At 40.6% G+C, this 18,233-nt stretch overlaps 1 protein-coding gene across 1 annotated transcript in view; it reads left to right on the top strand.

Annotated features, from left to right (window-relative positions):
* The window catches only part of ASPH (aspartate beta-hydroxylase), a 216,926-nt gene that overhangs the window by 180,677 nt on the left and 18,016 nt on the right, over positions 1-18,233 (top strand). Inside the window, exon 21 of the mRNA XM_007471474.1 lies at positions 1,673-1,810. Within this exon, the coding sequence (XP_007471536.1) occupies positions 1,673-1,810 (138 nt within the window). The remainder of the gene's footprint in view (positions 1-1,672; positions 1,811-18,233) is intronic.

Raw genomic sequence — 18,233 nt, 5'->3', positions numbered from 1 at the left:
CATGTGGGATCTTCCCGGACCGGGGCACGAACCCGCGTCCCCTGCTTCGGCAGGCGGACTCTCAACCACTGCACCACCAGGGAAGCCCCATGAGCCGTTTTTAAAGAAATTACTTTATGGTTACCACTTACATGTATTTCAAGGAAAACATATAAGTGATTAGTATATACATTCTTAATTTGAGATATTATTGAGAAAGATAATTAAGAAGATCTCTTGTGATAGTTTTTTTTTTAATGATACAAAGATAGAAGGAAAGAGGAATAAATTGCCAATAAATTGCCCTGGGTGATAATTCAACATATCTAGTCTTTTAAAATCTCAGATTGAGCATTTGTAAAATGGAGCTATTTAGGATTATTGGAAAGATCAAATGAAATTACACATGCACAAGCTAGTAGTAAGCTGAAAAGTGTTACTGAAAATAGGAGTGGTTCTGCTATCACACTTGATTTTTCTAGCGAAGGAAATTTTTTGACTTATGAATTTTAAGAGACTTAAAAGTTATTATTTCTTACATCTAAAGTAAGATGTGGTTTTGTGAAGATATTCTTCTATCTTCTTACTCTGCTTGATATTAACTGCCTGTTTTCATTGGTCAAAATGTGTATTTGAAATCACTCTTCAAAAGTAATCATTAGATCAGAATTAAAATAATGGAGGCGATACCATTAGGCACTCTCCTAGAACCGTCTTCCAGTCAATGGGGTGAGCACAGTGCAGGAGGCATGTGGGGAGGGCCCCTGGGAGAGGATATGGTTCGGGCATCCTTTGAAGGGTACGTATGGAGCTGCAGACTGCAGCCAGCTGTCCCTGAAAAGGCTAGTTAGTCTTCTTGGAGGCAAGTTGTATCATGTTACAGCTAGCCTGCAACCGCAAATGTTATCCCTTATGGCAGGAAGAAAAAATACTAGGAACAAAAATTCCCTTCTAAAAAAATCTAATGCGGGCTATCACTCTATTTACTGCTAACTCAGAATAATATTTTCTTTCGCTCTGCTTCTTTAATGGAGGATTTATACTTCGTTACCTTGGGGCAGCCTTCTTCATGTGGACGTGAGAAGACTGTTCACGTTGCTGTCTGGGAATTCCCTGGTGGTGCAGTGGTTAGGACTCCCCGCTTCCACTGCAGGGGGCACGGGTTCAATCCCTGGTCAGGGAACTAAGATCCAGCATGCCGCCGGGCGTGGCCAAAAAAAACCAAGGAAGTTGCTGTCTTTCTTAACATCCCAATTCAGTAAATGCAGATATCTGTGAAGAAATGATGAAAATCATACTCCTTTCCTTTGAAAGGAAACACAGACTTTAAGAAATGCAAGCTAAAATATAAACATAGTCCCCTTTTGTGTCTTAGATGATTTATCCACTCAACAAAGTCCTAGATTCTGCTGGACACTCTGGGGAGACCAGTGAGTGCAGTGGAGTCCTGTGTTCAGAGAGCTTACAGCCTAGGAGTGAAAATAAAAAACACACATGTATTTAAAATAATAGGTCATAATCAGAGACCCAATCAGAAGAGACCCAAAATAACAGTATTTTTACCAGTGTGACAGATTTGGGCACCTGACTAGCAAGCTCTTTATTTAAAAGTCAGACCTTGTTTTTAGGGACTTTCATTGTAAAGTTAGTAAAACTGCTTCGTTTGGAGTTCAGTCTCTCTGAACTCTTCCAGGCATATAAGTGGTACGAGCTTGGGCACCAGAGGGGCCACTTTGCATCTGTGTGGCAGCGCTCACTCTACAACGTTCATGGACTGAAAGCCCAGCCGTGGTGGACCCCCAAGGAAACGGGCTACACAGAATTAGTGAAGGTGAGTGTTAACTTTGTCGAGTCCTTGTCTGTCTCGTCCTCTAAATTCAAAGACGGCTTCTCATGGAAAGGAATGTCAGGGAGGAGATAGATTTTCTTTCCAGTGGCATTTGCAGAAAATACGGCAAAAAGGATCTTCATCCAATCAGCCAAGAGTTTAGGTGAGATGGTGAAGAAAGAAATTTGTTGAAGAACAGATCTCAAATATTTTGGCTTTAGGACCCCTTTGCGCTCTTAAAACTTATTGAGCACCCCAAGGGGTTCTGTGTGTGTGTGTTGGGGGATTATATGTATCAATATAATTTTTAGAAGTTAAAACTGAAAGGAAATTTAATCTTTTAAATGACTTCTATGAAAATAAAATAATAACTCCATTACATGTTAACATCAATAAGTTTAAAAAATACATTTTCAAAGCAAAAAAAGTGAAGTGAGAAGATGGGAATTGTCGTGTATTTTTACAAATCTCTTTGGTGTCTGGCCTAATGGAAGACAGGAGGGTTTCTCACCACCCTTTCACCCATAAGTCCAGAAGGGTCTTGAGTGTAGGAGCTTCTGTCCTCATGGAACTGGGGTACACAGCCTCCTGGCCTGTGGACAAGCTCACCCATCCAAAAGCACATCAAATCTTGTGGTTCAAGAGATTTATAGAGCTTAATCTGCAACACCCATGTCCATTCCCAGCGGTGGGTGGGCTGGAAGTTGCAGCCTTCTAATCACCTGGTCTTTCTGGTGACCAGCCCCATCCGGAGGCTATCTGGGGCCCCGTGCTAAGTCGTTTTATTAGCATAAATTCAAGTGTGCTCAAAAGGGATCCTTATGAATGACAAAAGTCACTCCAATTATTCAGGAAATTTCATGGGTTTTGGGAGGTTTATGCCGGGAACTGGAAACAAAGACCAGATATATTTCTTATATTAATCCGAAGCCACCCTCTGGGTTTTGAGCGCAGATCCCTTCTAACAAAAGAATCCTAACAGTTAACAGACGTGGGCACATTACTAGATCTCATTCAGTCATTAATAATAATGAGTCCAGTCCATTCTCACATTATATGAAAGTACCTCCCAGGGCGAGGCCACTCAGGTTGGCAGGCCTCCGTTAGATCTCATAAGTTCCAAAAGTAGGAGTGGTCTTGGCAACATATGGCTTTACCCTTTCGGACATCTGGTGTAGCTGAGCTAAGAGACAATATCTTGCCCTGAGCCTCTTCGAGGTGTTAATGTAATATTGGATTTCCCTCATTACATACCCTATTTATTCATCCTCTTACCTGCAGCTATTATTTCTCCTTTTCTTCATTTATACCCTAACTTTTCCACCCTTGGAAAGGACATTAAGTTTGGCCGCTGTGCTGGTCTGTATTGCAGGCAGCTGTACTAGTCTAGCAAATAACCTCCTCTCAGTTCACTCCCATTCAGGTGGGGTAGGGTTACCCAGGAGCAAAACTCGTGGGCTGTTTGTCCCACCAGGCAGTATAGCTACATTCACTCATCTGAGAGAGGTGAGAAGGGAAAAGCAAGAGTGACAAAATATTGATAATTTTGGAATCTAGGTGATGGATATATAGAGGTTTCTTATACTCTTTTCTCTACCTTTAAGTATATGTTTTACATTCTTCATAATTTTTTTGTTAAAGAACATCTTGTTCTTTAAGACCTATAAGACTTCACTGATCAATTCGGTTTACTGGGGAAAAGAAATTTTCAATGAGGTTTCAATAAACTTATAATTAAATGAGTCTTCCTAGACCATGTTTATTCTGTATTTTATTATAAGATCAGAATACAAAAATCGATTGTATTTCTTTACACTAGCAAAAAAAAGAAAAAAAACCCACTCCCAAAATGAAATTAAGAAAACAATTCCATTTGCAGTAGCTTCAAAAAAGAATATAAGATACTGTATTAGCTTGATATACCTTCAGTAGCAAAGTATCACAAACTAATTGTCTCACAGTTCTGGAGGCTACAATTCCAAGATCAAGGTGTCAGCTGGGTTGCTTCCTTCCAGGGGCTATAAGAGAATCTGTTCCATCCCTCTCTCCTAGCTTCTGGTGGTTTTCTGGCAACCTTTGGAGTTGTGTGGCCTATAAATTTCTGCCATCACCTTCACATGGCATGTTGTCCCTGTTTGTGTGTCTGTCTCTGAACTTTCCCTGTTTATAAAGGGCACCCTTTGTAAAAGACACCAGTCATATTGGATTAGGGCCCACCCTCATGTTTTAATTTTAACTTTATTACCTCTGTGAAGACCCTATCTCCAAAAAGGGTCACATCCTGAGGTACTGGGGGAGTAAGATTCAACATGTAAATTTGGGGGTCATCATCCAACTCTTAAAGGATACTTAAGAATAAATCTTACAAAGAAGTGCAAGACGTACACTGAAAACTATGAAATTGTATTGGAAGAAATTTCAAACCTCTAAAGAAATGGAAACACATTCCATGTTTATGGACCAGAAAACTTGATATTAAGATAGCAATATTTCCCAAGTTGATCTAAACTTTCAACACAATCTCTATCAAAATTCCACATGGCTTTTTTTTCTTTTATGGAAATTGACAAACGGATCCTAAAATTCGTATGAAAACACAAGGGACCAAGAATAGCCAACACAATTTTGAGAAAGAACAAAGTTAGAGAACTTAGACTTGCCAGTTTCAAAACTTAACTACATACAAATTAAAGTAATCAAGACAGTGTGATAGTTCCATAAGGATAGACATGTAGATCAGTGGAATAAGAATTGAAAGTACAGAAATAAACCCTTACATTTATGATTTTTGACAAAGATGCCAAGACAATGCAAAGGGGAAAGAACTGTCTTTTTCACAGGTGATCCTGGGACAATTGGATATCCAATTGCAAAATGCAAATCCAATGCAAAAAAATAAAGCTACCTCATACTATACATAAAAACAAACTCAAAATGGATATAGACCTAAATGTAAGAGATAAAACTATAAAACTTGTAGAAGAAAACATAGAAGTGTTCATAACATTATTGAGTTAGGCAATGGTTTTCTTGGGTATGACACTGAAAGTACAAGTGACAAAAGACAAAATAAATTAGATTTCATTGAAACTTAAACTTTTGTACTTCAAAGGACATGATCAATAAAGTGAAAGTAAAATCCGTAGAATGAGAGGTAATATTTGCAAGTCATATATCTAACATATATATATATATGATATAGTAAGAACTCTGGATATAATAAGAACTCTGATAACTCAGTGTAGAGACAGATAACTTGGTTAAAAAATGGGGAAAGATTTGAACAGACACTTATTCAAAAAAGTTAATGAATGGCCGAGAAGCCTATGTAAAGGTGATCGATGACATTTGTCATTAGGGAAATGCAAATCAAAACCACAATAGGATACCTTTAACCCTCACTGGGATGCCTGCAACAAAAAAAGATGAACATTAACAAGTGGTAGCAAGTATGTGGAGAGACTGGAACCCTGGAACTTTGCTGGCTGGGATGCAGAGGGGTGCAGCCACTTTGGAAAATGATTTGGCAGTTCCTCAAAATGTTAAACACAGAGTTAAGGCCCAGCAATTCTTCTCCTAGGTGTATACCCAAGAGAAATGCAAACATATGTTCATACAAAAATGCGTCGCTGAATGTTCTTAGTAGCGTTATTCATAATAGAAAAAAAGTGGCCAATCACCCAAAGGTCCATCTAAATGATGAATGAAAGAATAAACAAAATGTAGTATATTACACAATGGCAATAAAAAAGGAAGAAGTGCCAGGATCCATGGTACAGCATGGATGAACCATGTGGTACATGATTCTATCTATATGAATTGTCCAGAAAGCAAATCAACAGAGAGAGGAAGGGGTGAGAGCCAGGGACTGAGGAGAGGGCCTGAGGGCGAGCAACTGCTCCTGAGTAAGGAGTTGCTTTTTGGTGTGATGAAAATGTTCTAAAATTAGATAGTGTTGATGGCTCACAAGTCTGTGAATGCACTAAAAACCACTGAATTTTAAAAAGTTAATTGAGTGAATTTTATGGTATGTGAGTTATGTCTCAATCAATCTGTTAAAAATTGGGAAACTGTGATATATATGTTGTGGTTCAAGTATGTTGAAAACTAAACAGGTTTCTGGGGGTTGATGAAGAACACCTAACTTAACCATCAGTGAGGCGGTACAGTGAGGCAGGTTAGAGCATCTGCTCCATAGCCATATTGCCTGGTTTTGTTGGTTTGTCTCTTTCGTTTGGTTTTTCACTAAAGTATAATTGATTTACAATATTATGTTAGTTTCAGGTATATAACATCATGATTCAGTATTTTTACAGTTTGTACTCCATTAGAAGTTATTACAAGATAATGGCTATAATTCCCTGTGCTATAGAGTATATCCTTGTTACTTATCTGTTTTATACATAGTGTTTTGTATCTCTTAATCCCATACCCCTATCTTGCCCCTCCTCCTTCCCCTCTCCCCCCTGGTAACCACTAGTTTGTTTTCTGTATCTGTGAGTCTGTTTCTGTTTTGTTATATTCATTTGCTTTATTTTTTATTTTCCACATGTAAGTGATAACATAGAGTATTTATCTTTCTCTGTCTGGCTTATTTCACTATGCATAATACTCTCTAGGTCCATGCACGTTGCTGCAGATGGCGGAATTTCATTCTTTTTTATGGCTGAGTAATATTCCATTCTATATATATATACACCACATCCTCTTTATGCATTCGGCTGTGGATGGCAATACAGTGAAGCAGTTTAGAGCATTGGCTCTGTAGCCACGCTGCCTGGGTTTGAATTTTTGGTCTCATTCCTTACTAGCCATGTGACATTGAGCAACACTTCTTCATGCTTCTGTTTCATTATCTGCAAAGTGCCTATGGCAATAGTGCTTGTTCCATGGCTGTTTATTTAATAAGTAGGAAGTGCTCAATAAACATTAGTTATTGTTGTCATTTATCATTTTAATTTATGTGTTACCTTGTTTTCATAGGAAAGTATTTTCTAGTTTCTAAAAAATTAGTTGGAAAGCAAAATTTGAAATTTTATGTATTATTGAAATAATAACAGCCATCATGTATTAAATGCCTATTTGTAATCATTGTGCTGAGCACTTTTGTATATAATACTTCTCATCTTTACAACAACTTTTCAAGATAGGTGTCATTGTACCCACTTAAGTTTGAGTAAGTAAGGTTTAGAGAAACTAAGAGATTTGCCCAAGGCCCTATATTTAATAGGTCAGGGCTGGGATTGGAGCTGAGGCCTTCTTATCCTCAAGTCTGTGCCTTCACTGGTACCTCACTACGCCCTCAAAGTTACTGAGGTCTGCTCTTACGTCTCATGTTATTCTCCTTCTAGCCAATTAAATCTTTATTAGGGGGCTTCTCCCGGGTGGCGCGGTGGTGGAGAGTCCGCCTGCCGACGCAGGGGACACGGGTTCGTGCCCCGGTCCGGGAGGATCCCACATGCCGCGGAGCGGCTAAAAAAAAAAAAAAAAAAAAAAAAAGATTATTAAAATCTTTATTTCAAAATTCTGTTTCTCTGGGCTTGATTTCAGCCCTGCCTGTTTTAAGCTCTGCTTCATCTAAGAAGAAAAAAAGCAAGTCCTGGGCGTTAATCACAGGGTCCCCAGCAGCATAGAATCTCAGAGTGTGTGACAGCTGTGGGTTGTGATTGTAAAGTTAGCTTTACTTTACTGACTACCTTGATTTGCAGTAATGTTAATATTGTATATGTTATGACTTAAAAAAAAGTAATTTCGGGTGACCACTCACCAGTAGTGAGTATGACAAGGCAGAACTTTCTGTGTGAGGAACCCAGGGCCCAGAACAACTTAGCTGACACACACTTGCACATCAAGATTTTTTTCCGTTTTCAAATTACAGATTTGACTATTATGGATCATGGATCATCACCCAGGCATTCATATTGTAAGGTGGAAACCTTCTAGATGAGGTAGCTGCCATGTTTGGCCAAAATGCTTTTAGAATAATTACCCAGATCTGGCCCTTACGTAATGATTAACTGCCATGCATAGCACATTTTCATTTAAATTATTTTCCTTGTATGTTCCAGTGAGCTATAGAGTGCAATTTTCTTGAAAGCATGGGGACAATGTTCAGTAAAATGTTATCATCTGTGTTTTTCCATTTTGTTGAATTGTCATTGTTTCCCCTTATTGTGTAGCTTGCAATTTGGCAATTCCGTGCACTGGGGGTGTTAAGAGGCTGTGCAACTCGATGAAAAATATTTAGAGAAAAATATCCCAGTAGAGTTTTCTCTTTTAGGCATATGTTCATTAAAATTGAGTACTTTTTTTGCCCAAATAACAAATATGAAAACCCTAAGTGTTTGGGGGGTATTTAATGTAGAAATTGAAACAAAAATAGACTAATGTCTTTGCTAGGTTATAAATAGAAAAGGGAAAAGAAATCGTTTCCAGTGAGAGGAAAGCCATCATACTTAAGAAGTTTGCTATTCTTCTTTTTGAGATTAGCTTTTTGATCCAAATTATTCCGTGGCTAATTTAGATGTAAACATGCATGCGTTGAAACCGCTGTAGTAACATGGAGAACACAACAGCCAATAGCAACTGAAAACCATAGTTCAAAATAACCCTTTTCTATTTTTTCCCCTGCTACCTAACTCTGCATTCATCACTGGGAAAAAGGGAAAGTCTTGCATGCTTTTTCTGAGGTTTTCACAGCATTTGCTCTGATAGAAGCTTGTAGCATCACTGATAAGTTTTCCCTCCTCATACGGTAGTTTTATTACAGTTGGAGAAGTGCCCAGTACAACTTGCCAGTGTTGTGACACAGTGCGTAAGAATGATTGATTGAATGATACTCTTCCTGGCATTTTCTCTCAGACTCTTGGCTTTTATTAATTAAGAAACCCATTGTGTATGAATAATGCCACCTGGACAAAAATAAGACTTACACAGGAGTGAATTCGTGGTTCAACATTTGTATCTGTGTGATTAAATATTTGAATATTTTCACTGAACTGCTTTTGAAGTGAATTGGATTGAGACAGAAGCAAAAGTGTCAGACTTACAGTGGAATTAAGCTATAAAGTAAGAGGATTATCAATTTTATAGAAAAATAAGTATCATACTATAAAGAAGTGCTGAAAGCAGTTTCTTAAGAGTAACGTAATAGTTTAATCCTATTTTTCTAAATCAGACTTTCGACTTTTGGATTCCAATGATACTTTCACTAAAAATGACAACAGGAGTGCAGAGAATTTACAGAATTCGATGGTTATGTGATTTAAAAGTGAACTTTAGAAGCAGGTTAGTTTTGCTCTCTGCTCTGACACCTTGAGGAAGTCATTTCATCCATCTGGGCCTCGGTTTCTTTCTCTCCAAATGCAAAATAATTGCCTCAGTTCCTCCTCTCCTACAAGGTGCAAAAACAGAACAAAACACAACAAAATGCCACCGTCATGGATGTTCCCGTGTGTGTTTAAGTGTGAGCCCTTAATAAGAGCTGACACTCTGCTACGATTATAGGAGGGTCTAAGATGCCAGTTATGGCAACATATCAAAAGGGTGAAATATTAGAAATTCTTTGAATTATTTCAAACTAAAAGGTCATTTTCTTCCTCAAAGCAAAATTGATGAGCTTTCAATATTTGTCAGTTTTTTTAAAATGCCTAAAAATTGCCTTTATCTCTGGTCCACCTCGGGAGCTTGCAGTACAGTGTTTGACTTACAGACCCGGGCACTACACTGCAAGCTGCATCTGTAGGTTAGTACGCCATTTGCAGTTCCAAAATTTTTGATCAAGCAGTGTTACCAAAAGCAGGATCTGGCTGTTCACCGCTCAAGAGCTGGCATGCGGGGATCGGGGTGGGGAGAGGGCGAGGTGTGTGGAGGCGGACTCCTGTCCAAAGGACAGCCAGGGGGCAAGAGCTTTTACAGGTGCAGGGAGGGGCTGCGCGCAGAAACAGCACAGGCAGCTCTGACAGTCGTCTTGAAATTGGTCACGTGGTGGTCTGACAAGCATCATCTTGATTGTTTTAAGTACAGTTACTCTTCAGTTCCGGGTCGGTTTGTTCCCATTTCCTTGAGGCTAATTCTCGGAATTGTGGCAGCTCATGTCATGGCTACAGTCTGCTCGTCATGTAGTTAATTTCTTCCACCCCGTGAGGGTTTCAGTATCTACAAGACAGCTCACAGGATAGGGCTCAGAATATTATCTGTAGCCCTTGAGGAGGAATTAAAGTTCCATGACTTTGCTTCCTGACTAAACTGTTATTATTTAGTCTTATTGGACTGTTTTCCTTTGCTTCTGCATTTTCTCACTTCTCTGATTAAACTTATTCTTTGGCTAAAGTTTTTCCACAGACAAAAGGCAGGCGGAGGACATGGGGGGCAAGGACCACAGGGTCCTGCTCTGTTTCAGTAGGTCATGATCTATATCTTAATAGACATACACACCGATGGATGCATGTGCATATACACATTATAGATAACTTGCTTATCTGTTTATCTAGTGGTTTATTTTATATATAAACAGAAAGTCTCTGTCAGACTTGCAGCCCCTTGAGATTAGGAGCTTTGGGGTTTTTACTCCCTCCTGACCTAGCCCGCTGCACTGTTCCCTCTGGGTAGAGCAGGGAAGGGACGACAGAACTTTATTTCCCCTTTTACCTTCCTCTGACTGAGAATGTTGGCTGGCATCCCTGCCAGTCTGGGCTGTGGGTCTCCTTTGCACTCTTGTGTCCTTGAAGCCCTCAGGCTGGCTGCTTCTCCTGGCAATCTGGGCTCTCTTTTTGCCTTTCTCCTAGGAGAAGAAACCCCTTTTCTCCCACTCTTTAGAAAGAGCAAAATTCAGTCCTCCAAGACTCTTCTGCCCTGTGCCACGTACTTTATGCTATCCTTTCCCTTCAGTAAGGATACGAGAAACTGTATATACTAAGCGGCAATGGCCAGACCATTTATAAAAATAGAACCTGGACCTACAATCTGCAACAGCCTGCCAGGGAAACGAACCCCTTTTCTACAACAAATAAACCAGGAAGCCAGCCTACTGTACATCAGACTGGCAGGAGGCCAGATTACTATCTCCAGCGGCAAATCCAGAAAGCTAAACAATAATTTCTATAACATTCTGCCCCAAATGGCCAGGACTTGATTAATAACTGACAGCTTTCCTAGTATTTGTCCCCGCTTCCAACTTAGGACCAACCAGAGAAAGTCAAATATGCTCCGCTAACCAATCACTAGAACACCCAGCTTCTAGTCAGCCTGCCTACAGCTTCCCCAGGCCAACAGCCTCCAATCAGGGCACCCCGAATCCTTCTCTTTTTTCACTAGAAAGTTTTCCCCCGTCTCTGGCAAAACACTGGTGATGGTAGCAGACTCCCTTGCTTGTCTGAATAAATAGCCTTTGCTTTTCTCATTTGGTTGGTCCTTGTTTATTTCCACGATAAGAAATGTCAGATGTTTTCCTTTATTTTTATATTCAAACTTGAAAAGCAGGAGGTCTGATTAAAATGCACTAGGACCAGCAAGAGATCGCTCCTTCAATGCTACTAATTTCCCTAGAGATTTTATTAAAATCAGTTTGCTGTGAGAGCATTGCACGCGCTATGGTGTTTGCTTGGATTTCATAACTTCAGCTCCGTGCTCAGGAGGATGCCCCTCTACATGGTATATTCTTTCTAAGGTAGGGGACACTGCTACCCATGTCTTCTCATCACAGTGTAAAGTATAGGCATGTTTTAGCAAAGATTTAAGTAAACTGACTTTAAAAAGTCAGATCTATAATTCCTAAAATAATTAACTATAGCCAGCATGTTCTTAGATAATTAGGTTAAAATGGTATACATTTTAGTAGCGCACCACTATTATCAATTCGTTCTAACTCCAATTTAATGCGTAAACTTGGCCTGGAATAGTCTTCGACCACATGCCTTCTCTTAATTTAGAGTCAGAACCTTTCAAAGTACATGCACATCTCTGGGACTTCTCAGTTGCCAATGTCTATATTTTCTCAATTCCCTTTTTTCTTAACAGCTAGTCATACACAGTTATTTACCTAATCTTGCTTATGTTAACCTGAGCTCTGTGAATTCTTGTATTATGGTTTGTTCACATGTTAAAAGCTCTTCCTGACTTTTTCCATAACTATGCTTTATTTTGCTGCTATAGACTTACTTGATTCCTGATCCCTTCCCATCTGCTATTTGCTTTCTTAGCTGGATCTAGTTCTAACCTGAACCTGCATTAGTGTTACAAGTTACTTGTGTCGCCTCAAGAATTATATATTGAATTCCTAATCCCGTTAGTACCTCTGAATATGACTGTACTTGGAGATAGGGCCTTTAAAGAGGTAAAGTTAAAATGAGGTCATTAGGGTGGTCCCTAATCTAATATGACTAGTGTCCTTATAAGAAAAGGAAATTTGGGGCTTCCCTGGTGGCGCAGTGGTTGGGAGTCCGCCTGCCGATGCAGGGAACGCGGGTTCGTGCCCCGGTCCGGGAAGATCCCACATGCCACGGAGCGGCTGGGCCCGTGAGCCATGGCCGCTGAGCCTGCGCGTCCGGAGCCTGTGCTCTGCAGCGGGAGAGGCCACAACGGTGAAAGGCCCATGTACCGCAAAAAAAAGAAAAAAGAAAAAAAATCAACAAAGAAGATCTCAAAATTCTCATCATTATCATCATAGCTCTATCCATATATAGCACATTTAATCTTCTTATAGACTCCTGAGGGAAGTAGCAGTATTTTATGCTCTTTATAAGTGAGGACTCTAAGGCACAGGGTGGTTAAGTAACTTGCCCAATAGCACACAGCTAATAATAAGTGGCACAGTCAGATTTTCAAACCAGGCAGCCTGGCTCCCATGTTTTACACCCCTAACCACTACACTGTATTGACTTTTATAAAGCTTCTACAGGGGAAAAGAAAAAAAAGAATCCAAAAGGCATCAGATTTCCCAACAGCAACACTAAATGTTATATAACGCAATGGATCAATGATTTCAAAAGTCTATGTAGAAATTATGTGCTACCTAGAATTCTGTACATAGTCAAGCCTTCAATCAAGTGTAAGAATAGCTTCAGATAAGTCAGAAAGACAAAGACCAATACCATGTGATATCACTTATATGCGGAATCTATAAAACAACACAAATGAACATATATATGAAACAGAAAGAGACTCAGAAAACAGACTTGTGGTTGCCAAGGGGGAGGGATGGATCGGGAGTTTGGGATTAGCAGATGCAAACTATTATATATAGAATGGATAAACAACAAGGTCCTACTGTAGAGCACAGGGAAATGTATTCAATATCTTGCGATAAACCACAAAGGAAAAGAATATGAAAAAGAATATATATATTATATATATATATATATATATATATATATATACACACACACACGTATAACTGAATCACTTTGCTGTACAGAAGAAATTAATACAACATTGTAAATACTTCAATAAAATTTTTTTAAAAGAATAGCTTCAGACATCTTTAGAAATTCAGTTTTACCTGTGGTGTGTCCTTTCTCAAGAACACAGATAATCCTTTATCCAGATTAGAATCCAATAATTAGGGAGCCTCATACTGGGCAGAGGTCAAGAGAAGCTCCATGATGACAGTTGTCCAGCAAGCCCAAACACCGACCAGTTCAGAGCAGAGCAAGGCAGGTGGCTACTGGAGGGTTATCTTCGGAGAAAGAGAGAAAGAAAGTAATAGCTTACATGATGTTTTTGGCAAGGTGTAGAATAGTATAAGAGATTTTACAGCACTCTTGCAGGGCTATAAAGAAGAAACAGTGATAAGGCCATTACAAAATTAAGCCAAAGAAAAGGAGGCAGAATTTATAAATGCTGCATGTGAAATGAAGAGTAATTGTTACAACTCAGTAAAACCCAAATGTGAGTTTACCCAGATGTAAGAAAGGTTTGTGACATGAGCTGAACTGCTAGATGGAGAAGACGGAAAAGACATCAAATTGTTAACTTGTTCCCTTCCCTGACAGAAAATGAGAGATCAAGTCTAGAATTAATAAATCCAGAGATAGCAGTATAAACAGATTACTTAGATAGAAGCAGGCAAATATGAGAAAAAAATATTTAAAGGAATTAGTTGGGGGTTGGACTCTGGGAAAACCTTGAGTAAGATACTGGTGCTTTCATTATAAGACTTGTAGAAGTATTTGACTTTTAAAAAAACGTGTGTGTCTTAATTGAATGAAGGGAAATAGTAAGGGAAATTGTTAAGTATTAGTCTGTCTCCTCTAAAGGCTTTCTGCAAGTAATCAGTTTTAGGAGAAGCCTTTAAAAGTAGGACTTAATCTGATGTGGAAGAGAAAAGTGTGCCATCCAAGCGGGGTGAGCAGAATATCTGGGAAAGGAGGAAATGGCCCTGAACTGGAGGGAGGGTGTGGGTTAAGGAGAGCTGGCGCACAGTTTGGGATTGATGAGGCTTGAAACTGGGAAGTCCATCTCTAGATGACTGGAGCGCCAAAGATAGCTGAGGTGTAACTGAGAGGCGAGTGCTGATGACGGGTTTACGAGGCCATGAGGCACTGTGAAAACAAGCGAATCTCTATTTTCTAAAGCCTGTGTAGCCAGAAGAAGAAACGTGAATCAGAAGCTGTTGTCTTCTGGGCAACCAACTCAAATACTAACCCTATGAGTTTCTCTTTTCAGTTTCATGAAATGAATAAATTTAGGGTCAAGGAAGTAATAGGTCAAATGAAACCTTTAAAAATGTAGGCATGGCCCGCTCTGTGTGAGCCTTCAAGTTCCCGTTGGAAGTTCCTAAAAAGCGGAATTTTTTGCCAAGTCAGACAACTAATAATGTTACTGTCGAGAAAGTACATTTCTTCTTTCCTTCTCGTTCTTCCTCCTCCTACCCCTCCCCCCTGGTCCCCCCCCCCCTTTCTCTCTCTCTCAGGAACACACACGTAATTAGGTTTGGTCTTTAATCCCCTGTAACCACGTGAATTTTTTTTATAGTGCCGTTCATTGGTTTGTGCTTGAAAATGCCATTCCCAGGTCCCATTCCAGATTTCTCCCCGATGCCCGTAAAAGAGACCCTGCCATGTCTTTCCAAAGCTGAAAAACACCCCCAAGCAGAGTCCTTACCTTAGTAGGAAAAATGTTTCTGTTGAACACGTAGGGGATCGTGATGGTTGTGACCTTTGTGTTTTTCATCATATCACCAGGTAGAGCTGGTGTGATCTGGTTAGCCCAGTCTTTCCCAGTTGTCAGTGTGCGCCCCCTTTGAGACGCACCCAGTTCCCAGCCAGGGACACCTCGTTCCACCAGTATGTGCCCAGTGTGTGCCCTGTAAGTCACAGGAGACGGGGACCCACGGCCGTTCTGCCCCAGAGGGGCGCAGGGCCCCGAGCCCACCGCAGCCTGACACCCTCCTCCCCCAGGTGCCCCGGGGATAATCAGGGGCCACCACAGAGCCGGTTCTGGTGCTAGATTGTGGGACCTTAGGCTCAGTCACCGGCCCAAGTCCTCTGTCATCACTAAGTGGAAAAGTCTCCACTGCACTCAGAGCACAGACACTTCCAGTTGTCAAATTCCATGACAAACTACTGAACTCTAAAGAGGAAATGCTGAGTGGCTGTTTCATGATGAAAATAAATGTCGGTGCAGTGTCTGCTCAGCACTGAGCATACTGAGCAGGTCGGTGGCACTGCCGCAAGAGTGTTTCCAGCTTGGGACCGACCGGGAGACCCTGCATCTGTCTGCTTCTTTCAGCCAGACTCTGTCCTGCAGAGTCTGTCATATGTGCCCCTGCGGCACATATGACAAAGGCAAACAAGAAAGTTTTTTTTTTTAAGTCATCACTATTCCTGGAAAAGTCCCTCTGCAGCGACACTTCCCTGGGGGGACCCTGGGGAGAGGGGTGCGGAAGGGGGCAGGAACGACATTTCACATGTAAAAGACAGCCTGCCCTTAAAGAAAATTTAAACATTTTGTTTAGTGAGGCAATCACTTGAACATTTTCCCTAGGGCTCTGTGCCCTATTTTAGGAACAAAAGATCAGCTCTTTCCAAAGATGCCCCTAAAATCAGCTTTCAAAAGAAATGAAAGAAGCCACTAAAGTTCTGGGAGGGCAGAGGGTGAGAGCCTGCCTGCCATATCAGGCACTGATAACCTCATTGGAAAAGTAATTTCAAGTGTTAGAGAGGTAATTCTCCCCTGTTTTTGTGGCAGTTTAACAAGAATTAGACAGATTTATCTAACAACTTGAATAAGTTACAGTAGCTGCAGGGAGTGTTGGCAGTTTAGGTACATTTGGGGAGATGCATCTGGGGTGCATTCTCTTTCCATGATCTTGGGATTCTTGAGAAAACCATGGTCTTCTCTCACTCTGGGGACCTGCCTAAGTGAGGGTTTTTGAGTATCTCTCTTTTTTTTTTTTTTTAATAATTCTTTCTTTCTGTATTTATTTTTGGTTGTGTTGGGTCTTCATTTCTGTGCGAGGGCTTTCTCCAGTTACGGCAAGTGGGGGCCACTCTTCATCACGGTGCACGGGCCTATCACTATCGCAGCCTCTCCCGTTGCGGAGCACAGGCTCCAGACGCGCAGGCTCAGTAGTTGTGGCTCACGAGCCCAGTTGCTCCGCGGCATGTGGGATCTTCCCAGACCAGGGCTCGAACCCGTGTCCCCTGCATTGGCAGGCAGATTCTCAACCACTGCGCCACCAGGGAAGCCCGAGTATCTCTTAATTGCAATGCAGTCTTTGACTTACTATTTATGAATTACCTTCTTGGGATGAAATAATATTGAAATTGTTACCAAACCAGGTTCGTTTACCAGGTTCGCAGCAGCAAAGAAAGGATGTATTCACAGGCAGCCAAGGGAGGAGACGGGAGAACCAGTCTCAGGTCTGCCTCCCTGAAGGCAAGGAGCTTGAGATATTTATGGATAAAGAAGTAGAGTGATCTTAGGGGTGGGGAAAGGTGATTGGATGTAGGGAAAACGTGAGGTAATCAGTGGTCTGCCCAAGGTGTTTCTAAGTTACATGCTTCTTCATGGAATGTATATGTAAAAACGGAGGGACTTCCCTGGTGGTCCAGTGGTTAAGACTCCATGCTCCCGATGCAGGGGGCACAGGTTCGATCCCTGGTCGGGGAACTAAGATCCCACATGCTGCTTGGCATGGCCTAGAAAAAAAATTTTTTTTAAATAAAACAAAATAAATAGATAAAATAAAATAAAAATGGAGGCACTTAGCATGATCTGAGTGTGCAGGTTTTGGTCCTCGACATCAAACGGTCATTCATCAGACACCTATACAGGCCCAGTTTTAGGGTCAGTGGTCCCAACCAGCCTTAGCCAGCTGGAGCTTGAACTAGACACAGCTGACTCCAAGTGCCTGGAAAACAACTCAGGCAAACGTCTTATTGTTTAGGCTACATGAAGCTTGGAGGGTATACAATTTGCAAGAAAATAATTAAGGCGAGCATGGGTAGTAAAGTAGGTTGCAAGCAGATATATAGCAAACTATAAGACAAACTCAAGAATTTCTGTTAGTCACCAAGTTTCTGTTAACCCAATGGGGCACAGTTTCAGGCTGGTTTTTTTAACTCTGTGGGGCATGGTTTCAAGATTATTTGTGGACAGATGATCCACACCAGCAGAGAGCATGGTGATGATAAAAGCAGCTCTAGATTTTGACACAAATCAGTGGGTGGGTTTCATAGAAATATAAAATCAATTGGTGCAGCTACTGTGGAAAACAATATGGAGGGTCCTCAAAAAATGAAAAATAGAACTACCAGCTGACCCAGTAATCCCATTACTGGGTCTATATCCAGAGAAATGCAAATATAATTCAAAATAAAATATTTTGAGATATCTGCACTTTTGCATTCATTGTACCCTTATCCACAATAACCAAGATATAGAAACAACCTAAGTGTCCATCAATGGATGAGTGGATAAGGAAGATGTAAGACACACACACACACACACACACACACACACACACACACACACAATGGAACACTATTCAGCCATGAGAAAAGAAATCCTGCCATTTGTGACTTGGACGGACCTTGAGGGCACCAAGTGAGATAAGCCAGACACAGAAAGACAAATACTGTGTGGTATTACTTACAATGTGGAATCTCAATTTAAAAAAAAGAAAGTAAAACTCGTAGAAACAGAGAGTGGAAAAGTGGCTGGCAGGGGCTGGGGGCGAAGGAAGTAGGGAGAGGTTTGGGTAAAGGGTACAAACTTCCAGCTATGCGATGGATAAGGTCTAAGGATCTGATGTATAACATTGCGACCGTAGTTGATAACACCGTATTGTAAATTGAAATTTCCTAAGAGAATAGAAGTAAAATATTCTCACTCCCAAAATATCAAATAAATAAATATATGAGGTGATAAATGTGTTAATTAATCAGGTGGGGGGATTTCTTTCACAATGTATATGTATATCAAA

This window comes from Lipotes vexillifer, unplaced genomic scaffold, assembly GCF_000442215.2.
Source record: "Lipotes vexillifer unplaced genomic scaffold, Lipotes_vexillifer_v1.1 scaffold165, whole genome shotgun sequence".
NCBI classification, from domain to species: Eukaryota; Metazoa; Chordata; class Mammalia; order Artiodactyla; family Lipotidae; genus Lipotes; species Lipotes vexillifer.
Note: the sequence above shows the minus strand (reverse complement) of the source record. Positions and strands in the feature narration are given on the sequence as shown.